Here is a 24,470-nt window from a genome sequence, read left to right as displayed (position 1 = left end):
GCTAAAACGAAGGTTTCACCGTTACTATGTGTGAACAAATATATTCTATTTTTTTTACACGAGTCTGACTCATGACACTGGCTTCACACACTAATAATGGGTCACAAGCCATAATTTGAAAAACACTGGGATAAAGAGCCATTATTGAAATCAGTTGCGTGCGTATTAGATAGACTTGCTGGGGTTGGAGCTCCACGCACTGCCCCACCCCCAGCTCCCCGCCAAGAGGCAGGGAAAGCAGAGAGCAGGGTCCTCACAGGGAACAGATGCCCCAATCCGATCGCAGGCAGAAAGGGAAGCCGCCGACATACATGCAACTGAAAACTGGACAGACGTAAGTAAGCGTGTGGAGAGGACCAGTCAAAACATTAGCTACAACGTGTGAATACACTGACTTAAAAAAATAACACTCACAAGTCATCCCGTATTTCTATCACCTCTTTTAAATTTTTAGAAAGCACAAGAGAAATTAAGAGCATTAGAAAACAAAAGGGCATGAAAATCCAGTGCAAAGGGACGTGGCCACGCAGAGGCAGTGGGTGGACAATCCCGCAAAGATCGGAGACTTCACACGAGAGGGCAGGAATAAGCTCCATCATCCGGCGGCAGGAGAACAGAAACGTGTTTCAACAACACAGGAGCAGACAGTGACATTACTTCCCTAAGAGGGGCTGCACAAACGGCGCGCTTCTTAAATGAGGTTATGAAAATACTGTTGGTGAAGTTCATTTTCAGGAGACAGACTCCTCTGAGGAGGAGGAGTCATGTGACCTCCTGAGTGTGGAAACCCAATTCTGTAAAAAATGAGGTGCCTACTGCGCAGGCAGGACAAGCCACCTGCCTGTGACCTCGTGCCAACCTACTGGGGTGGGACTGAGCACCCGGCCCCATGCCAGCCAGCTCCGCTGAGGTCCCCTGTCCCTTTCCACGAACACATGTGGCAGGGCCAAGTCTCCCTGCCCTCTGGGGTCACACCTCCATCCTGCGGAGCAGGAGGGGCCGGACTTCCTGTTTCGTGGCTAATTCTCACCCTGAGGACCCAGCACCTTCGGTGCACAGTGCACAAACACTTGGGACCCACCAACTACCAATGGCCTCGTCCGGGGCCTAAGGCACCCAAGGCTGGTCGTTGCAAAGCACCCCACACCCTGAGAGCACAGCTTAGCACCGGCTCTGGAAGACAGCCTCTCTGCTGCTGATACCGTGTCCGGGAAACGCTCCTGGCCCTCCTTCCCTTCATCTGCAGACAGGTTCTCTCGGGTCCTTCTCCCCACTGACAAGTCAACTTGCCAGTCGGAACACAGGGAAATGGCGGCGTGGGGTTCTAACAGTGGGCCCAAGCCAGTGCCCGAGTCACAGCTGGGACTCAGAGGACCAGACGGGCCCCTGGCAGCTGGCCGTCACAGGACACAGGTGGAGGGGCAGCTGACACAGCTCTCCCAGGAAGACACAGGGCTGCAGGCCCCCGGCTTTCTAGTCTGTATGGAATCAGAGTAACGTGCCACCTTCTGAGTCATTGAGACAGCAAAAGTCAGTCCTAAGCCACTACCACAGGAAATTAAGGGACCTTAGCAGGCAGAACTGGCCACCTGCAAACACAATCATCCCCACCTGGCTGACGTGAGCCTCTACACCTCTTACTCTGAAGGGTCGCTGGGAGCTGCTGAGCCCACCAGGACCCTCCAAGGCCTCCAGTCGGGGGTCACACCTCTGAACCTAATCCTGGGAAATGAGTGGCAGGCACTGGAGTGGATTCTCACCACCTTCCGGAGGGTCCTGTGAGCATCTGTCCAGGTGAGCAGGAAACCTGCCCAGGTGAGCACAGGCAGGAGCATGCAGGTGCATTGAATTTACACCCCATTTGTTGCCCACAAGCCCCTCCCCTTCTCACGCTAAGTGCCTGAGGAAGAGAGGGGAGCAGCAGAAAAGTTAGTCTGCACCTGTCAATCCATTCCCATCTGCTGTTGCCAGGGAAAACCTGGAAAAAATAACACTTAGCCTGCTTCAGGCAGGGGACACGTCAGGCAGGGCACACTTCAAAGCGGGCAGGGAAGGGGGGTCCTTGGTGCGGTATCAGGGATGGCGAGAAGAGCAGACCGCCTGGGCCCAATGGGAGAAATGGAAGTTCTAGAGGCTGATTCTGAGACCAAATCCATTTTCCTACCAGCCGTCTCAAGAATGCCGAGGCCCCTCAGTTTCTTGTTTGAGCTGCTTTTGGAATTTCTTAGGAAAGAAAGGTGCCTTAGCAGTCCTGGGGCTGAGACACCCCAGGAGTGTCCAGAGGCAGGAAGACCCCACTCCGCATGCCCTGGGCGCCTCCCTTCACCCTTTGCTCCTGGCCACACACCACCCTGGGGGCCAGCAGGGCCGCAGGACCTTCCGAGGCTCCGGACATAGATGGCATCCTGCTCTGAAGGGGCCGCCCTGGGAAGGCAGGTGTGCGCTGCACACGGCGGGGACTCTACCTGCTCATGTCCAGTGGGCTCCGGACCCCATCCTCGCACAGCCTTCGGCATCTGTTCCTGCTGACACTCACATCACCTCGGGGAACTCCTGACTTCACAGCACAGCTGTTCCATTTCGGACGTGCACAGACGTGTGGACTGCTGTTTGGGGCTTCACTTCAGTTCTACCCACTTACAAGTGAGTTGTCAGCCACAGGGTCTGCATGGAGGCTGCAGGCAGGCAGCCCAGGTGTGAGGGCCCGGAGGCCCAGCTGCTGACCTGCAGGGTCAGGTGCTGGCTCAGGCGGGGGTCCTCAGTGCCCCTGGGGACAGTTTCCAAGGGAAAGCCCATTCTAGGCTCCTTACAACTGATCCTCAAATGCTCTTTTGGAAAAGATGCTTTGATAATCAGGGAACTGTTTACATTTGAAAGACTGGTTCCATTACATTTAATTGAAATAATGCTCCATTTCCAAACAATGTCATCTCTTCCTTATTTTTGTTTTTACTAAACCTCATGTTTAAAAAAGCAATAATGCATATCTATGGAGATGAACCTTCAGAGGATTAACACCACAAACATATGGGAACCCAAGTGCTCAGAGACACTCACGTGGTTCTCAGATGAGAGATCACTCGGGTGCTGACATCTGCGCCTTAGGAGACCTTGTACCACACCTGCCACCACCCGCAGGTGCACGGGGGAGGGAAGGCGCCTTTGCTGCTGCAGGTCCCCCGGGGCTGGGCAGCAGGAGAGGCAGGATTCTGCTCTGGTCTCACTCAGACACCCCCCCTCCCCGACACACACCCTGCCTGGCCCCAGGGAGGAGGCGTAAGCAAATTGAAAGCTAGCCAGTGTAAGACAGAGCAGTCTCTTCTGGGAAAGTAGCCAAGAAGGGAAACAGAATATATTTTAAATCAAAGGACAAAGCTCTCAGATTTATTTCAGCCTCTTGGTTGATGTCCAATTGAGTGCAACTTTACTATGCTTAAAAAAAAATTCCTAATATTCTTCCTCTAAAAGGTCACAATGCTATACAGCATGACAGAGAAACTAGGATTACCAACAAATATATCCATTTAAGTGACAAAGACATGTAAATACTCCTTTATTATTTGTCACTGGATCTGGTGAGACAGGAAACTTTGTTCACCTGTGAGAAACTGTCTCCTGAAATAAGGACTCCTCCATAAGTCATTTTTCAGGATGAAAAAAGAGGAAATTCATAAAGTAGTTAAAAGCTGTTTAAAAGAAAATATAAGAAAAAATCAGATATTACAGGGTAAATACTCTTAATTTATGTAAAATTATTTGTGCCATAAAAATAACTTAAAAATACCCCAAACCAGCCTGGTTTGCATTATGAGCTCTACATCTGGCTTGAAATCAAGGAATCATATATTTCTTTTATGAAATTTAAATGGAAACTCTTCATTTTTCCTCTATGTGTGATAGTGTCTAAGTTTGGTGGTTGTACATGGTCTCTACCAATTTCCTATTTCGTAATGAACGCCAGTCAAAGCTTCGCAGGGAACCTGCTACCCACAAATGAAGCTGATACAGGAAGGTGGAGAGAGACAGAGCATCTATTAACCAGCGGCCACGAGACAGCCGCCTCGGACAGGCCCCACCTGCACCGCACACTAAGGCTGTAAAAAACGCATTATTACTACTCCTTCCACTTCACAAACTGGGAAACTGAGACTTGGGAGTTAAACTATAAAGTGAGGGCAACACAGGCCAAACCCGGGCCTCTCTCCCCGCAGGTCCGCGTCCTTCCGTTGTGGTGGTCAGCTCAGTGGGTAGCATTAGAGCGAAGCACCAAACAGCAACCCGCACGTCTGGGCGGGTCCCCTTCCCCTGCAAGCACCTCTCAAAGGGCGCCGGCTGAGGCCCGGCCATCCCCAGCCCCGACTGTCGCCGGGGAATGCAGTCTCTGAGTTGAGGCCACGTGTCCCCCTCTTGAATGCTGACATCGTATGCTGGTGGAGTCAGAAGCAGCCAAGGATGTCATGTCTGTTACATATGTGTGAAAATCTCATTAAAACTGCCAACGTCCAGCCACTGCTTACAAGTTTCCAGTGCTGGGGGCTCATCCTTTCCAGAAGGGCCGTCTCCCCAGACAGCCGAGAGTCGGCACAGGGTTCCTCACACAGCAACAGCCGCCTTCCCTGTGACTTCCGCTCCGCAGTCTCCAACGGGAAGGAAACGATTCCACTTCTTCGGTATGGCCGCCTTTCAAGGAGCTGGGCATCGCCGTGCCATTTCCCCCGTCCAAGTCTGCAGATGCTGCTGCCAGCCCCTGCCCCGGCTGAGTCACATCACCCGGAACTCCTTAAGTGCACAGCATCCCTGAAAACCCTGTGCCCAGGTCAGGGGTGAGGCGACAGCAGAGAGCGCTGCCTGCTCCCTGAACTGCTCTGGCCACTGGATTTCTACCAGTAAAGCTCCAGACGATTCCCCCGTAACGGCCCCGTCACACTTCTGGCCCGTGACCTGCTCCAGTCCGTGATTTTGCTTTCTTGCTTGTTGGATCGGGGGAGGGACAAAGGAGTATTTGTTTTTTAATGCTGGCTAGGGTGCAAGGAAACAGACCCCCTCTGGAAGAAAATTTGGCAATTACTATTAAAAAAATCTGTAAACGTGTGCCTTGCCACCGATCCTCCTGTGATTTCACTTTTAGGAAGTTACTTCAAGGAAATAATTAAAGGACCTACAAAGTTTCACTTCTAAGGAGCCTGGTGGAAACCCTCGACATGTCATACAATACGAGGTAAGTACGTGAGCTCGTGGTTATGGGTAAGTTGCTGTCATTAACAATGCGGTCAGAGATATTGACATGAGAAGGGGTTTATGATATATGACCCTCAGAACAGGTAGGAACAGCGTGGTACCGCATCTGTAAAGATGTCGGCGTAAGCAGCTGGTGGGGGTGGCCTGTCCTGAGGATCCTCGGGAGGAGGACGGAGCAGGGTGACCTCCTCCATGAGAGACATGGAAAGAATGTGGAGGGGCAGTCAGCAGAGGTGCGCGAGTGACTGCATTTCTCAGCTAACCCCCCAAATCCTCAGCAACGTTCCTCACGTAGTGAACTGCTTGGGTAGTTGCAAGATTAAATGTAGGATAAAATTCAGGACACGTGAACAGAGAGGCCAAAAGACTCAGGAGCTGTTAAAAAGAAAAGAAAAGAAAAGAAAAGAAAAGGCCCTGGCCAGGTGGCTCAGTTGGTTGGAACATTGTCCCAAATAGCAAGAGGGTGCAGGTTCAATCCCTGGTCGGGTGTGTATGGGGGGCAACTGATCAACGATTCTCTGTCACACTGATGTCTCCCCCCCTTCTCCCTGAGTCATGGGGGTGAGTGTACTGGACACACGCTCAGAAATAGTCCAGAGGAGCACACATGGAGAACCACAGTGGTTATATTCGGGTGGTACAGTTATGTGTAAATATAATTTTCTTATCTAAATTTCTTCCATTCTACAATAAACATATTGCTTGCTTTTAAAAAGATGCTTCCCTGAGGATGCTGAGAGCCCCTTATTTTTGTAATGGCAGCCCTTGTGCAGATGGGCCTCAGGCCTGGGTTACATCGAGCCACGTGGAATTAGCTGTCCCAAGTCTGTCACACAGGGCTCCCCAGACAATGTGGCTCGAAGAGGGCATGGTGCAGAGACACAGTGGCAGAGCGTTCTACCCTGAGAAGGAAGGAAACTCTAACACACGCCACCACATGTGTGAGCCTCGAGGACATCATGCTACGTAAGCCAGTCACAAGAGGACAAACACAGGACGGTTCTACTTACAGAAGATACCTAGGGGTCCAATTCAGACACAGGAACTAGCACGGTGGCTGCCAGGGGCTGGGCGAGGGGACTGGGGAGTCACGGTTGGATGGGGGCAGGGTTTCAGTCTGGCAGATGAAAGCGTTCTGGAGATGGATGGTGGGATGGCTGCACAACGTGAATGAACATACAGCCACGGAACTGGACACTTAACAAGTAGTTAAAATGGTAGATTTTATGTGATGTGTATTACAGCACAATGGAAAGAATAGCGCGCAATGCTGGGACCCATCAACTCCGCAGGAGGAGGAAAGGTCGGTTCGCAGCAATGCTGAACACACACAGTATGGCCCCTCGTCCTTCGGGCGGGGGGGTGGGGGTGGGGACAAACACCTGGGAGTTCAGTTCATTCCATTTCATTCATCTTTACGTGAACACCAGCAATTCCTGTTTTGAGAAATCAAGGGTCCTGGGTAAAGCAGCAGCAGCTGTTAGGGGAGGGCTGGGGTGCAGACACAGCAAAGGATGGGAGGGCCCTGCCAGGGGCTCAGAATTTAATTCCGACTCTGCTTTCTCAACTCTGGCTTACGCATGTCTCTCCGAGGCCTCGCCCCATTCACAAGGTTGCTCATGAATAAAAAATTGAGACTCAGGCTTCATGAAGCCAAAAGGCAGATCTGCTCTCACGGCCACGTGGTCCATCAAAGCCAGACTTGGTCTTTCAAGCCCAGCCTGGGCTCTGTCCCTCTCCTGGTCCCCCCGCACCGTCGGGGTCCCGCCCTCTGGTTTCACCATCAGTTCAGAGGTGAAGGACACGAGAGGACAGAGGTGGGAGAACTACTGAGAGAAGCTAATTTTTTCATAACTAGGAAAAAATAAAATAAATCTCCATCCAACAGATTTTCAAAAACATTTGACTGATAAATTCTCTATTTGAAACAATAGTTTGAAAACCAACATTGAAAAGATTTCAATGGTTCCAAGCCATGGAATCTCAGGGCAAACGTCTGTCCACTCTAGACCTGGAACTTGGTACCAGGGAGCAGAACACATAGACTTATTCTTATTTTTAAGACTTATTATAATAGAAGACCATTACATGGGGGATGCTGATCTGGGAAGAGAGATGAAAAGAAAACGAAATACGGAGAGTTAAACAACAGAATGAAGGGATCTCAGAGCTGGAAACGGTCCCTGCTTTACAGGTAAGGACGGTAAAAGTGCAGACACTGGCGGGCTTTGCTAATGACAAATAACTGGTGGCAGCGCTGAGCGCTGAGCCCTGTCCCAGGTCTCCCCTCCCAGGCCACTGTTTTGGTCCCCCCAAGCCCGGTGCTTCTCAAGGACTCGCTCAGGTTCCAGTTCCTCTGCTCCAGGATTTTGAAAACTGGGAAGAGGGTGTGGGAAGTGATATCCTAACATGTTCAGGGGCTCAAGAATCTCGCAGCTCCTCCTTGACTTCTACAAAGCAGCAGCCCTGGAAGAACATGCCCAGCTTGAGAAGGCTGAGCTGCTATGCCCCTGAAGTGGGCAGGCAGGGAACGGGGGGTGGGGGGCGGGGAGAGGGGGCATGGTTGAGGACTATATCTAAGAGCATGGCCACAGCCTTCCAGAAACCTGCCAGGTAAGAGAGAAATCAAACTGCTCCTTCCTTTCTTCAGTCAATTTGCTGAGAGCTATCTGACTGCCAAGCTGTGGCTTCGCTGAGGCCTGGTGCTATTAAGGGAAATGTAGGGTTCACTATGTGACCCCTGAACTTCGGGAGCTCTGACAGAACTCTCAGCCAACATGACCCGAGTGAGGACAAGAGCAAGTCACTACAGAGGCACGCCTGGTCTCTCCCAGCGACAAGGGGACCCAAATAAAGGGGGAGAAGGGAGCTGGCCAGACTTCTCACCCCCGCCGTGACACTTCCTTCACAGACTGGGTTTCGACTGAAGAACGTGGGGAAGAAATCCTGGATCTCCTAAAGGCAAACCCTGGCTCTGGGTTATTTATCAGTTAAGGGACCGTCGCCCACACCTGCAGTTCTGCTCCTGCGCTCTGCTCGCGATGTCATTAAGTGGAACGTGGCCTGGGCGCCTTGAGCCCAGGAACACACTGCCCAGCATGGAGGACTGACCTCCCAGTGCACCAGAAGGGCCCCAGACCCCGGCCACCGTGCATCAGCCACTAAGCTGGTGCCCTTTATCGACATTCCAAATTCTACCCAAAACGACGGTGGGCAGGGCAAGAAACCCAGTTAAAGCGGTAACGTGGGCTTTTGTGGCCACGGCCAACCCAAGGGCAGTGAACTGGATCCAAGGTGGGGCCACATAAAGGCCATCTTCTTGGGTGCAGGAGGAAGAGAGTAGAGATCTTCAAGTATCTTTCCTAATTCTTTATAATATCTTGTTTAAAACATGCTCTAGAATGTACCAACAGATTAGTATGGTAGTATGTGTATAATTTATGAGTATTTTAACCCATATGGGGTAGGGTGATCTCTACTCACAATACTTTTGCATACAGGGTGTATAGTCAAAAGGGCTGGAGGCCCGGGGCATCAGCGCTACCTTAGATCTGGCTCCTTCATCTGCCGGCGGGTTTCGTGGCCACGCTGAGAGATGCCAGCCTCCCGTGTTCAGCTTGGTGCTGCCTCCTCCCACCCATCTGGCTGCAACCACGAGAAACCCAACACCCAGAACACTGGAAGCTGCTGAGCTTCTGAACAACCCACTTACCCAGAAGAAATGTGACCAGTAGTTACTGGCAAACCACAACGTACTGTCTGTGCCCATCGTTTTGGGGGGAAAATACATTTCTTTCCCATAACAAAATAATTTCTAAAGGAAAAAAAATTATGTGCTTGCTGGGTTGGTAAGAAAGAAAGGTTTCAACTTACACACAAGAGAGAAAGTCCTTTGGAAAATAAAGGGATACAATTCATGCATCAAGAGTTATTAGTAATAACTCAAAAAAGAGAATAACCAGTACATTCCTAGCTCTTTGAAGGTAGGAAAACCAGCTGTACAACAGTGAAGAATATGAAAGCCAGGGTCAGTGCCATGCTCAATTGACTTTAACTAGCATGTGACTCTTCATGTCACATTTAGTGTAAGCCTTGAAGATGGCCTCTCCACACGTGCCTGAAAACCCACGAGCACACTTGGTTTTTAATAGGTGACAACCCACAGGCAGTCTCATTAATCCACACAGCAGAAGTAGATCCTATTATCTAAAGAAACACTTATTAGCTAACTGTCCCATTTGGGGGCTCCCTGCTGCGTGGGCAATGCCTGTTCTCCATAGGCGGGAGCTGTGGCTCAGGGCTTCACGCCTCACCTGGGAGTCAGGGAAGAAGAGTGGGACAGACCCCACAGAAGCATCTAATGCCCGCCCTCTCCTTCTCCCTGTCCCCCATGTCTAGTGCAGCCGGGACAATGGGGAGGACACAGGCAAAGAAAGGCCTGGACTCCCCGGGGCGATACTTGTCCAAGCCAGTAAGAAACACATACGTGTAAACTCTTTGTCACCAACAGCAAAAATTTCATGCACCAACTTCCAATTTCCAGTCCAGCACACAAGAAGCTTGGAAGTCATCATTCCATCCGAACAAGGAAAACACTGAAGAAGCTGAACAATCTATCCCTCTTCTTAGACCCCTCAGAGAAGCGAGGTCAGAGGGCTAACTGCTGCTCCCAAACCTGCAGAGACCAACAATGACCACAGAGAACCACGGGCACCCGAGTAGCAACCTCTGCAGGAACCGGTGTCCAGGTGATGAGACCTGAAATGTCACAGAGGAAGTGCTGGGGGTTCACTGTGGACAAGCCAGGGAGGTAAAAACTGCAGGGGCTCCACACTTGCCAGTTTTACCTCCAGGAGCTTAACCAGGTTTTGCACAGTGAAGACAGAACCGCTCTTGCTCCCACAGGGAGTGGGGAAAAGGAACCATTTTGAAATAGATTAGATGTCCTGTTCTCAACAAGGCCAGCCCTCATGAGAAATGATTCCACCAGAGCCTAACCTACTGGGCTCTATCAGAGCCTAACCGGCCTGGAGGGAGGTAAGCACCCAACTACAGCCTGTCCTAGCCTTCCACACGGGGGGGGAGGGAAATACCCAATTCCAGTTGCCTGGAGCCCTCCTGTCCCACCTGCGAGGGAGAAGCACTGAGCTGCATTTGGGAGGGTCACGGCCTGAGCGCAGAGCCTCACTAAAAGACAGAGACTATCCTATAACTATAGAATGCTTCCCTTCCCCCCACACCACACCCCCACACCACTCAAGGCCTGTTTACTAGAGTTCCTTTTACCCTGTACATTGTATCTGGCTCGTAAGAGAAAAATCACAAGACACACTAAAAGCAAAAAACCCAGTGCAAACAGACAAAGCAGGCATCCAAGCCAGACTCAGACACGTCAGGGTTGTCGGAGTTCCCACACTAGGGATTTAAAGCAACTCTGGTTGATACGTTAAAGGCTCTAATGGGGAAAGCAGATAAGATGGAAGAGTGACAGGCTAATGTAGGCAGAGAGATGAAAATTCTAAGAAAGACTCAGAAAGAAACGCTGGAGATCAAAACCTCTAATAGAAACAGAGGATGCCTTTGATGGGCTCATTGGTCGAGGGGCATGGCTGAAAAAAGGTCTCAGCTTAAGGATCTAAGAACAGAAATGTCTGAACTGAGAAGCCAAGATAAAAAAAGATGGGGAAAAAATAAACCCAAACAGATATCCAAGAACTACTGGACAACTACTAAGGTGTAACATGAGTGTGATGGGAACGCCAGAAGGAGAAGAAAGACAGAACGTAATAGAAGAATATTTGCAGTGATAACGGCTAAGATGACCTCGAAGGAATGTCAGACACCAAACCACAGATTCAGGAAGCTCAGGGGACACCAAGCAGGAGAAACACCAAACAGAAATCCCAAGAAACAGAACACTACACCTAGGCATAGAACAAACTGCAGACCGTTATCAATAAAGAAAAAAATCTTGAAAGAAGACAAAGGGAAAAACCAGCTTTAGAAAAACGAAGATAAGGATTACATCCAACTTCTCAGAAGCAAGAACAGAGTGCAATGAAATATCTAAAGTGTTGAGAGAAAAAAATTGCCAACCTGAATTCTGTAGCCTACGAAATTAATCTTCCAAAGCGAAGAAGAAATAAAGACTTTCTCTGACAACAAAAACTGAAGGAATCTGTTGCCAGTAGACCTGCTGCCTTGCAACAGATGTTAAAAGAAGCTCCTCAGAGAGAAGGAAAATGATATAGGTCGGAATCAGAGATCTCCACAAAGAAAGTAAGAACATCAAAGAGTAAGTGAAGGTAGAATAATAACTTTCATTTTTCTTATTCTTAATTGTTCTAACAGACAGCAGCTTGTTCAAAATAACAGCAAATCGTATTTTGTTACATGCCTATGTATGTTATTATGCTTATGTGTCTGTCAAGTGAACACAGCAATGCTACAGAAGACAGGAGGGAAAAATTTGTTGTACTTTGTAGTAAGATACTTGGGCTGTGAAGCAAGATATAGTGTTTGTTATTTTAAGTTAGATTTGGACTAGTTCTAAATGTATATTTTAAGTTCTAGGGCAACCACTAAAAAACAGTAAAGAAAGAAAAGAGAAAAATTAAATCATATAAAATATTCAATTAAAACTACAGAAAGCAGAAAAAAGTGGACAAAAATAAGGACAAGGAAGGAAGGCAAGGAATAGAAAAGAGTAACAAATACGTTAGCTATTACCACAACTAGATTAATAATCACTTTAAATGTCATGGCCTAAATACACTAATTAAAAGACAGGAGTTATCAGAGAGGATCAAAAATAAAAAAGACCCAACTAACTATAGGTTGTCTATAAGAAATCTACTTTAAATATAAAGACAAATATAGATTAAAAGTAAAGGAATGGAGAAAGAGATACCATTCTGATACTAATCTAAACAAGAGGACAGCTATATTAATTTCAGACAGAGCAGGCTTCAGACCAAGAAAAGTTATCAGGGATAAAGAAGGGCAATGCATAGTGATAAAAAGGTCAGTTCTCCAAGATAACATAATGATCTTTACTGTGCATGTGCTTAACAACAGAGCATCAAAATACATGAGACAAAAACGAAGAGAACTGCAAGGAAAAGCAGATGAAGCTACCATTATAGCTGGAGACGTCAACACTCCTCTATTAAAAATGGACAGATCCAGAATGCAAAAAATCAGTACAGCATAGTTGAACTCAACAACACCATCAGTCAACTGGATATAATTGACATCTATAGACTGCCTCATCCAACAACAGCAGAATATACATTCTTCTTACTCACCAAGAGACCACATTCTAAACCATAAAACAGGCCTTAATAAATTTAAAATAACAGAAATCATACAATGTCTGCTCTCAGACTACAATGAAACTGTAACAGAAAGATAGCTGGAAAATAAAAAATATCTGGAGATTAAGCAACATGCTTCTAAGTAACACATGGGTCAAAGAACAAATCTCATGCGAAGTAAGAACATATTTTGAACTAAATGAAAATAAAAACACAGCTTATCAAAATGTGTGTAATACAGAGAAAGCAGCACTTGGAGAAAAACTTACATACTTGAGAATGAGAAAAGAAGACAGACCTAAAATCAAACACCTAACAAGCTCCACTACAGGAGAGAAGAGCAGATTAAATTCTAAGTAAGCAGAAGAAAAGAAATAATAAAAACTATAGCAGATATCTAAGGAATATGTAAAGGGAAATAGAAAAAAAAGCTGACTCTTTGAAAAGATCAGTAAAATCAATAAGCCTCCAAGGAGACTAAGAAAAGAGAGAGGATATAAATTACGAAGATCAGAAATGAAATAAGGAATCACGACACAGCTCATGGATATTAAAAGGAGAATAAAGGAATACCATGGATATCTCTCTGCCTAAATCTGATATACGCAATATACCAAAACTCAGACAAAATCAAGTAGACTATTTCAACAGACCTGTATCTATTAAAGAAATTGAATCAATATTTATTAACTTTCCAAACAGAAAGCACGAGGCCTAGATGGGTTCATTGGTGACGTCTACCAAACATTTAAGGAAGAAATAATACTAATGCTCTACGATCTCTTCCAGAAGGCAGAAGCTGAGGGGATGCTTCCTGACTCACCGTATGAGGCCAGCATTCCCCTAATAACAGAACAAGACAAAGATATTACAAGAAAAGAAAACTGCAAACCAATAACTCTCATGAATATAGAGGCAAAAATCCTCAACTAAATATGGGCAAGTTAAATTCAACAATGTATAAAAACAAATATATACCATGACCACATAGGATTTCCCAGGTATGCAAGGCTGGTTCAACAAATGAAAATCAATTAATGGAATCCATCATATTAATAGACACAGATAAAACATTTGACAAAATCCAACATTCATTCATAATAAAAACTCAGCAAACTGGAAATAAGAGGGGAAACTCCTTCGACTTGATACGGGACATCTACAAGAAACCTATAGTTAACATCATACTCCATGGTGAGAAACGGGAGCTTCCATCAGGAACCAGGTAACAATGACCTCGCTCAGCACTCCTTTTGAACTTTGTACTAGAAGTCCTGGCTAATGCAGTAAGACAAGAAAAGCAAAGGTGTAAAACGGATTGAGAAGAAAGAAGTAAAACTGTCTTTGCTCATAGATGACATGACTGTCTATGTAGAAAATATGAAAGAATCAACAAAAACCCTTCTGGAACCAATAAGTAATTATTACAAGACTGGAGGATACAACGTTATTATACAAAAGTCCATTACTTTCCTGTATATGAACAATGAAACAGTGGGTTCTGAAATTAAAACAATACCATTTCCATTAGTACCACCCCCACCCACATGAAATACTTTAGCATAAATCTAACAAAATAGGCATAGAATTTGTATGAGCAAAACTATAAAACTCTGATGGAAAAAACAGTAGAAGAACAAAATAAGTGAAAATATTAAAGACTCAATATTGTCAAGATGTTAGTTCTTACCTACTTGATCTTTAGAGTCAACACAATTGAAATTAAAATCCCAGTAAGTGATTTTGTGGGTATCAGACCAGCTGATTCTAAAGTTTACACAGAAAGGCAAAAAACCTAGAACAGCCAACACAATACTGAAGGGGAAGAATGAAGTGCTAGGACTGACACTCCCCAACTTTAAGACTTAATGTAAAGCTAAAGTAATCGAAACAGTGCAATCCTGGGGAAAGAATGGAAAAAAATCAATCTATGGAATAGAACAGAGGGCCCAGACACAGACCCACATAAATACAATCTATTGCAATAAGGCAATACAAAGGGGCACAGACAGTCTTTTCCAGAAACAGCACTGAAACAACTGAACATCCACATGCAAAAACACACACACAAAAAACACACAAAACACAAAAAAACCACCACCACCACCACCACCAACAAACTAGACACAGACCTTACACTCTTCTCAAAATTTAACTCAAAAAGATCAAAGACCTAAAATTATGGAATGCAAAATTATAAAACTCCTAGAAGATAACAAAGGAAAAAATCTAGGTGATGTTGGTTATAGGGATGACTTTTTAAATACAATATCAAAGGCAAGATCCATGAAAGAACTGATAAACTGAACTTTCAAATTAAAAATTTAGCCCTGGCAGGTGTGGCTCAGTGGATTGAGCACTGGTCTGAGAACCAAAAGGTCACTGGTTCAATTCCTGTGAGGGCACATGCCTGGGTTGTGGGCCAGGTCCCCTGTTAGTGGCCTGTAACAGGCAACCAATCAATGTTTCTCTCCCTCTTTTTCTCTCTTTCTTCCCCTCTCTCTAAAAATAAAATCTTAAAAAAAAATTATGTCCTGGGGAATACAATGTCAAGAGAATGAGAAGACAAGCCACAGAGAAAATATCTGCAAACAACATACCTGATAAAGCACTGTTATCCAAAATATACAAAGACAGCTTAACCCTCAACAATGAGAAAGTGAACAACCCAAATATAAAATGGGCCAAAGACCTGAAAAGACACCTCTCCAAAGATGATACACGCATGGCAAATACACATGAAAAGATGCTGCACATCATCTGTCATCAGGGAAATGCAAATTAAAACAACAAGATCTCACCACTTTCAACCTATTAAAATGGCCAAAAACACTGACAACACCAAATGCTGCTTAGGATGTAGAGCAAAAGGAACACTCATTCATTGCTGGTGGGAATGAAAAGCAGCACGTCCACTTTTGAAAGCTAGTTTGGTGGTTTCTTACAAAAATAAACATATTCGTACCATATGACCCAGCCATTGCACTCCCTGGTATTTACCCAAGTGAACTGAAAACTCGTGTCCACACAAAAGCCTGCACACAGATGTTTATAGAAGCTTTATCCACAGTTGCCAAAACTAGGAAGAAACCAAGATGTCCTTTCGTTGGTGAATGGATAAATAAATTTTGGAACATGAGACAATACAACACTACTCAGTGATAAACCAAACACGCTATCTAGCCATTGAAAGACACTGAGGAACCTTCCATGGAGATCATTACTCAGTGAACGAAGGCAATCGGAAAAGGCTATATACTGTGTGATTCCAACTATACGGCATTCTGGAAAAGGAAAACCACGGAGACAGTAAAGGCATCAGTGGTCGCCGGGGACTGGGGGGAGGGGGGAGCAGGCAGATCACAGAGGATTTTTAGAGCAGTGAAACTAGTCTGAATGGCACTATAATGGTGGACCCATGTCACTGAATGTTCAACACCAAGGGTGACCCCTAATGTAAAGTATGGACTTTGGGTGACCATGATACGTCATGTTGGTTCACCGACTTGAACAAATGTATCCCTCTGGTGGGGAGTGATGGGGAGGATGTACATGTGTGGGGGCCGGGAATATGTGGAAAGCTCTGTACTTTCTGCTCAATTTTGCTATGAACCTAAAACTGCTCTAACAGAGTTAAAGTCTTTAAAAAATCTGTGAACCGATACATACCATCTTGTACTTTCTATTTAATTCTACTTTTTCTTTCAACAACTTTGGCCCCCTCCCAGTAAATGTACTTCACCACCCACTAATACTGGGCCCGAAGGACGTCAGCAACACTGCTCTCGAAGTGTCCCCATCTGCCCTAGGAGACCCATTCTCTCCCCGCTGGCCCCACGCTCCAACTGCCACACCCAGCTCCTTCAGTGAGCGGACACCACGGCTCCCTCCCGCCAGCCACCAGTTCAAGACCACGCCTGTGGGCCGCTGTCGTACCTGGAGGGAGGGTCTCCACGCTCTGCGCTTTCTCATCCCCGTGGCTGTGGTGAAGGTCTTTCTTTTTAATTGGGTCAATTTCATTCCAGTCCTCCTGGGGGAACAAAGACACCAGATGAGCTGATTGGTTCTTTAAGAACACGGTCATTTATCAGTTCAATAAACACCAAGTCTCAGGATGCTCATAAGCCCTGGGGATGCCAGGATGAGTGACAGAGAATTCCCATCTCTGGGAAGGGCACTGCCTCCGAGAACTTTCGAGAACTTCACAGTTGGTAGAGAGGCAAGGGGAGCAAACTGTGGGAGTGACTTTTTCTAAGGGAGGATGTGCATTTCTCTCTTCATTTTATAACTGCCTTGTACATTTACGGGAAAGCAATACTCTGGCAGCTCCCAGGGCTCTGAGGATCTGTGAGACTGGGGAAGGGAGATAGGGAAAGTGGGTTAAATAAAAGAATTTAATAGTGCTTAAATTAAAGCCATTAAAATCAGGGTCGCTCTCTAGGCAGCTTAGGTGGTTTAAGGGTGCCCTAGGACCAGACTGTCCCTAAGGGCCCTCCTCAGAGGTTGTTACGTGATTTGTTTGATTCCACTGCAGAACAGTGGAGAGAGGCGAAAAGACCCGCCGAGCTTACTCTAACAGGACTGTCAATGGAACAGAGCTGCAAATTAAGGGCTTAATGTGAAACCAGAATAAGACATAAGCTCTGGCAGAATTTACTCAACTCATCTGCACGAACAATTTACTCTAATCTATCAGCATTAAATCAAACTAAATAACGACATGACCACGCAGCTAAATGTATTTTTCAATCCCTTGGAATCTGATTCCTGTGGATAAAATAAGAAAGGTTTCTGTACATAACCCAAATCAGAGATACTCCATGGCTAGTAACTGACCCACACAGACTTCCGTGAGCCAAGTACTGTCAATGGGCCATTTTCCTGAGCAGATGCTTTCAGGAGGGCCTGCAGCATTCAGACCCCTCAGGGCATTCCTCCTGACCAGCAGGGAACTGTGTGCTGTCCATAAGTTGACCCCCGGAGACTTCTGGGCTCTTGAAAATGTAAAGTGAAAGCTGCAAGAAGGGAAATCCTTGGGGCTGGGCCAGATCATACGTTATCCCCACGTGCAGCTTACTCTGCCAATAATCTGCATTTTCACTCGAAAGGCACAGTAATGAAAGAAACTGTGCCCGGGCTTCCGCCCTCTGCAGGCAGCGTTTTCTGCAGCTGCTGCTGCAGTGAAGGGATCAGGCAGAGTTCATCCAGCAGGGCCACATGGAAATGTTGGGCGGGCACCCCCTGAGGATGACCCCACTGCACACCAGGGGCTGGGGTGAGGGACCACCCTGCACTCTAGTGGTCCTAGCCCCACCCCTGACACAAGGCCTCTCTTGGGCCTTTCAGTACCCCAAGTCCTGAGATTTTGGTGATCCTATCCCACATCATAATTGTATTAAAATTCATCTGTGTACCAATATAATTTTTTTGCTGCAAAAAATGTGAAAAATATTTACAATTTGACTTTTGAGATTACATGGTTATAAATAAACTTTCAATTTACTTTCACAATGATTTTGCAGCCATCTTGGCAAATGCATGGAGTGAGAGAATCTCACCTACTAACTGCCTTTACGGTATTAGGAAATGTGTGTGAATACTACACTCAGCAAGTAATGAAGATACCAGAGTCACACTGTGCAGGCTTTTAATTAAGCATTAATAATTTTTATCTTGTAACACTTTGTAGCTAATGACTTTTGTTTGCAGGCACTCGGCTTACTACATACATTGGCTAATGGATCAAACCATTTAACCTTGTGCTTGAAAAAATTCAAAAGCGCACCTTGCAGGTGGGGCCCATGACTTTGGTCTTATTTTCTACATGTGAGAATCAAGGCATTATCTGTAGTGTTCACCACTTCAGCAGCTGCATCAGCGTTTTCTCAGAAAAGAGATGTTTCCTCCTACAAACAAGACTGACCAGTTCGTATGTAACATTCCTTAACCCCTCCTCCCCCCAATCAACCACGCCCCCGCTCCCCGGAGACAGGACCTGCGTCTTACTAGGGCACCACATCTTTGCCCGCAGGTGGAATAATGCTGAGTGCCATTTATGAACGGCTGCCATGCGCCAGGCATTCCACATACACAGCTTCTCATCCCTGCAGCAAACCTGGACTCTCATACTTCCTACTTTACAACGGACACACATAATCAGAGTGGTTAAGCTGCAAAGAACCATGTGAACTACCTGTCCCTCGAGAAAATGATGCCCATGATGAAGAGGAGCAAGGAAAGCAAGGGCCACCTTGGTGGCTGTCTGACACTCACACAGCATTACGAGGGGCCAACTCCACTCTGGACACGGCGCGCACATCAGTCTCCCTGACAGTGTTGTCACCCCCGCACCTCACAGAGGAGGAAGTGGCGGCAATGCAGGATACATAATTAGCCTAGATCGGAGTCCCAGGGAATCAGTGCTGGAGTCGTGGCCTCAATCCTTCCCCTGCCGCCTTCAGATGCAACGGCTTCCCCTCCACCAGCTCGGCAGCCAAAATTAAACGACGCAGTGACCGCTCCTCTTAGAATGTCTGAGCCCGTACGTTCCTGAGAGCTCAGGATGGCTGGCCGGACTTGCTGGCCGGGACAGTGCCCACGCGCATACAACCCACCGCCCCTCCACAGCTCCAGACTTTGTCGTTTTCCACTCCCTTCCCGGCACCCACAGCCTTTGCTGGACAGTCAGGAAGTCCCTGGAGATAGAGTGGGACCAGGCAGCTTCCCCTTGGCACAGTGCCACATGTCCCACACTGGGAGAGGGCAGGGACACCAGCCAGAGCAATGGGAAGCCTGCACATGAGAAGTGACACCTCAGCAGACCCGAGGGCGCTAAGAACCAACCGGCGGTGGGGGGGGGGGGTGAGATGATGGCTGCAGATGGAGGGAAAGGAATGAAAGGCACACAGTGGGAAGCCGTGAGAGTGGCAAGACAGCCTGAGACTTGAGACTTGAGTTCTAGACACATCGCTTTGGCTGTGCTGCAGGGAGCAGACTGGAGGGGCCAAAGAGGAGCCAGGACGCCATGATGGTGGCGCAGGAAGGGAACATGTGGCTCAGTCAAAGCGCTAGAGACGCAGACAGGAGACAGGCAGAGCCTGAGGGGATGACAGAGGAAGACGGTCAGACAGACGGACAGAAGGCAGCAGAGATGGCAGGGTGATAACGTGACAGGAGTACCATTCGCCGATACAAACATGAGAACACGGTCTCAGTGGGGAAGGAGTGGCACTAGGGAGTAAAGCCAAATTTGTTCTGGAAATAGCGCGGCTGCTGTAGGACGCCAGCAGGAGGTACCGGAAGAGTTGGAGACACACGCCTGGAGCTCTGGAACGGCAATGACAGGCTCTGGTGAGCGTGAGAGAGACCAGCGAGGGTGTGAGCCGAGAGGACAGGGTCCAGGGGTGGGGGTGGGGGACACCAACAGTGAAAGGACAAGTAGAACACACAGCATGCTGGGAAGAGCCCGGGCCCAGGAGCCAGAGCCCTGGGTTCCAGCCATGGCTTTGCCAGTGACCGTTGGGGCCGGGCAAATCACCGAGCTTCCCCGACACGGGGGCGCTGGGCTACGTGCCTCAAGCTCCCTGCTTGCCCGCACACAGCCGGGTAGCACATACGCGGCACTTTATTATAGTTTCTGCCCATCGCACAAGTGTCAGGGAGCCAAATCCATTTCAGGTCCTCAGAGGGCAGGAGAAACGTCACATTTCTTCTGTCCCTACAGCACCATGAATGCTTACTACAGCTGCTCAATAATAAAGGCAGCTGAAAAAGAACCCCTCACTTCCCAGTCCTCCCTAGACTGATTTTCACAGCTTTGCCCACTCTGTAGTGGGCGCTTTTCATTAGGATAGCACCCCCCTCACCGGCTGCCCCCCCATATATTATGAGACTTCACAGCAGTGGAGGGTCAGCTTAAAATGGAAACGCGCTGAATGCAAATGCAGGGGGAAGGCTCCCGTGCCCACCAGCATCCAGGACATGCTCCCCACTGCTCTGTCTGTTTTCTCCCTGTGAAATGACATGAGGGACGGGCCCTCTTTTCAGTGACAAGTCTGAACTGCCGAGATTGAGGAGTCAGGATGAGGCTTGATGCCGGGTCAAAAGCGGCCAAGAAGTCAATGCCGGTGATCCGGCTGGTGGGTGCGCTGCAATTCCCCAGGATGCAGGCCCGTCTCTGCTTTGCGCCTCCTGCCCTCCAGGGAGGGATGCTGGCACCGAATCCCTAATGACTAACCCACAGATAGACAGGGCTCCAGACACCTACAGACAAGGCGGGATCCGTGTTCTGACTGCAAGCTGAGCTGTCAGGGCGATTTAACCAGGGGTCTAGGACTCTGTCCTGTGGAGCCCTGGCTGGGTGGCTCCATTGGTTGGAGTGTCGTCCCATACACCACAAGCCTGCGGGTTCAATCCCTGGTCGCAGTGCATATAGGAGGCAGCCAACCAATATTTCTCTTTTACATTGATGTGTGTGTGTGTGTGTGTGTGTGTGTGTGTGTGTGTGTGTGTGTCTCCCTCTCTCTCTCAAATCAATAAAAACATATCCTCAGGTGAGTATTAAAAAAAACAGACACGCGGAGCACAGGGTGCTGCTGTCACCCAGCTTCACCATCGGGACCTCAGTGTTGGCTCATCCACATGCAACCTCGGGAAGGACCCAGGGAGCCTTGCCCATGGTGCCGAGGCGCCTCTCCCCCGTTAACTGGCGTTTCAGAGAATGCCAACCCTAATTCCCGTCCTGTTTACCAACTTACCCAAGCTGGCGCTTACTACCAGATATGTGAATCCGGTTAGTTCTCACAGCCTAAGAGCTCACCGCGGGCCCTGCCCACGTGGTTCTCACAGCAGAGAGTCTGTTACCCGAGGCGCAAATGGAATTAAGTTGGGCTTGGAGCGAGGTCAGATGGACATAAATGACTGAGTGACGTCCACTTATTGACCATAATTAGGACAGCAGCCAAGTTCAGCCTATTTCAGAGCCGATAAAAAAAGCAATGACTTTTTAATACAGTGACATTATTTTCAGAAACAATAACTCCAATTGGTTGGTCTATTGGATAGTTATGAAAATTAAGTGTAAATATAGGTTTTAAAATGAAAAGAATATTCCCCATTAAGTTCGCAGTACAATCTGTCTCTGTTTCCGCGCAAGAAGAAATAAAGAAGGAGTGGGCTTGGCTTTGCCACAGACGAAGTGTCAGTCGCTGTGGAGGGCAGGCTGTGCTTCGAAGGACAGGTGGCCGTGAATGTTGCTGACCGGGTCAGAGGACATGAGGGGGGCGTGGCGGGGCAGACGAGGATCCACTGGCCAGGCAGCCCCAAGACTGCCACTGACTCATTAGCGGCGCTATTTAGTCCAGCCCTGCATTTCCCAGGCGAGGAAAGAAATCCAGAAGTGCCAGGCAACCTACTGTGTTCTCAGCTGACGCCAAACAAATTCCCTCAAAACTCAGTAGCTTAAAACAAGAAACACTACTATGTCACACAGCTTCTGAGGGTCAGGAGTCTGGAGGGCTCTGGCCCACGGCCTCCGTGAGGCTGCCGCCATCTGAAGGTCTGACCAGGGCTGAGGGCTGCAGCCGGCACCGCTCAGTCACATGGCCGTGGGCTGGAAGCCATGGTTCGGCACCGCGGACCTGTGTACAGGGAGGGCCCTTGTGGGTCCTCACAGCACAGAGTACGTGACCCCAGAGAGGGGGATTGCGAGGGACACAGGGGGACAGGGGGAGAAAGGAGGATGCTGGGACCCCTTTTGTGTCCTGGCCTTGGGACTCATACACTGTCAACCCCACACTGTAGTCATTAGGAGCAAGTCACTATGTCCGGCCCCATGCAAGGGGAAGGGGACTCGAGCCACACTCTGTGAGGACAGCCAGAGAACTGGCGTACGTATTCAGAAACCGCTGCACTCACCACAGCAGTAAGACGTGACAGTGGCAGGGATGAGCCGCGAACACTCCAAAGGCAGACAGAACACTGCAGTACCCAGACGTCTCTTAGCGTGAGGCTCTGAGGTGACGGGGGTACAAGAGTGAGTCACAACAGGGGCAAGTCCAAGTCGTCTATTTATACGGATGGTTTCTACATTATGAAACACCAACCAACATAAACATGCTTACACACATAAAACTAGGTAATAAAATAGACGTATATTGCTAAATCATCGTAGACCACTTTCAGAAATTCAAATGGCCAACGCTGTATTTGTTAACAAAGATAAAACTACCGCTGTGGGAGAAAAAGAGAAAATGAACAGGTCGTTTTTAACCTCCCCTTACTGAAATACACGTTGTCACTGTGAAATTATCTCAGCTGGCTTGGCCATGTGCTCAGAGGCAGGTTAAGTCACCAGAAATACCATCTGAACGACGGCTTGATTCCTGTCTCAACAACCACCTACTTCCCACTGCTACTCAGTGACGGCCCAGGGACCGCCGCCGCCGATCTGCGCGGCAACAGTCAGGTTCTGCAGCAGAGAAGCCAGGTTGAAAAGATGGCATGTATATTTCCACAGCTCATTTCTAGCGAGCTACTGCCAAGCTAAGACACAAAACTAAAATGTTTACTTGAAAGCCAAATGTGAAGAGCAGACCCACTGAAAGACCAAGACCTCCTACAAACCAGTACCTTCACTATGCACAGAGGAACTACAAGGACTATTTAATGTTTCTAATTCTTCAGGGGGGAGGTCCCGGCAGGGTGGTCCTGAGGAAAACCTCTAGGTCTTCCTGAGAGAGGATAAAGAAACCTGCTGAGAGATGTGTCACTATCCAAACTTCTATTGTCTAAATAGGGGGTGTGATATATTAACCAATTGATAAACATAATTTTAACTCACTGGGAAGGGGTCCTGAGAACATGCCAGAATGCCCAGGGGAGGCACCTGCAGAAAGGCTAGTAGGTCACTCTGAACCGCGGCAAAACTCCCCTTACAACCAGAAGCTTATACTCTGCAAACATGGGTGTCTGTCTAGGCATTTATGAAAGAAACTGGTTTCTCCTTTTAATGAAGAGCTGTCGCTGAGACCAGCAAGCTCCTTAAAGGAAGTGCTGCCTGCCCTTCTCGGTGGCACCAGAATAGAAGGGGACACGCGCACCTCAAAGGCCAGACGTGCACTTCGCTCCGTCCCTCAGCCATTTCTGAACACACACTGTGTGCGGGGGTGGCAGTGAGAACCCACCTGCCCGGGTTTCATCACCAGGGAGCTGGGCCAAAGGGCTGCAGGTGTGGGAAAAGCCCTGCGGAGCTTCCCAGGGCAACCTCACGACAGCGTCCAAACCCTCGCTCAGGTGAGACTGGAAAGACAGGCAGGCTCACAAATGAGGACCTCTGGGAGCCCCGAGTGAGGAGCAAGACAGAAAGCCTTTCTCCAAGGCCTGGCCCTGCCCCAGCCAACTGAGTCACGACCTCTGGGACTGGGCCCGGCCCGGGACGTCTTCTACAGCTCCCTGGGCAGCTCGAACGTGATCAGGGCGGAGAACTGCTGGCTTCATGGACGTCAGGTTGCACATTTCTTACTCCAGTTTGGCTCCTGAAACTCAACGTTGCCAAAAGGAGACGGGAGCAAATCTCCATTGTGGGCTCAAAGTCACGGCCTGCTTCCGCCATAGCCACTTCTTCTCAAATAAAAAATATATTGTGATAAAGGTCCCCACTTCATTTATTTTACTGGGAACCCTCAAGAAGAATGCAGGCTGGTGAGAAACACCATGAGGAAGCTTGATATTTGGGAGCTGTGACAGTCACTTACTTGTACTGAAGTCAGGAGCTGCCATGACACCGCTATTGAACTTTTCTCCCAGGCAGAGGGCCTGGCGCCTCGCCTGCACACGCACTCCGTATGTGGTCAGCCCACGGCTTTGATTCAGTCCAAATCTTCCCACTAAAACCCCGTGACCACATACAGATGAGAC

The 24,470-nt window shown here is 48.1% G+C and overlaps 1 protein-coding gene across 1 annotated transcript in view; it reads right to left on the bottom strand.

Moving 5' to 3' along the window:
* Positions 1-6,602: 6,602 nt before the first annotated feature.
* The window catches only part of LOC149992462 (polypeptide N-acetylgalactosaminyltransferase 2-like), a 102,858-nt gene continuing 84,990 nt past the window's right edge, over positions 6,603-24,470 (bottom strand). Inside the window, exons 2-3 of the mRNA XM_090263512.1 lie at positions 16,491-16,584; positions 6,603-6,674 (exon numbers count right to left, since the gene is read on the bottom strand). Coding sequence (XP_090119638.1) covers positions 6,634-6,674; positions 16,491-16,584 — 135 coding nt within the window. The 3' untranslated portion in view covers positions 6,603-6,633. The remainder of the gene's footprint in view (positions 6,675-16,490; positions 16,585-24,470) is intronic.

Source organism: Furipterus horrens, unplaced genomic scaffold (assembly GCF_987537825.1).
Source record: "Furipterus horrens unplaced genomic scaffold, mFurHor1.1.pri manual_scaffold_15, whole genome shotgun sequence".
NCBI classification, from domain to species: domain Eukaryota; kingdom Metazoa; phylum Chordata; class Mammalia; order Chiroptera; family Furipteridae; genus Furipterus; species Furipterus horrens.
The sequence above is the reverse complement of the archived record's forward strand: the minus strand, read 5'-3'. Positions and strand labels throughout refer to the sequence as shown.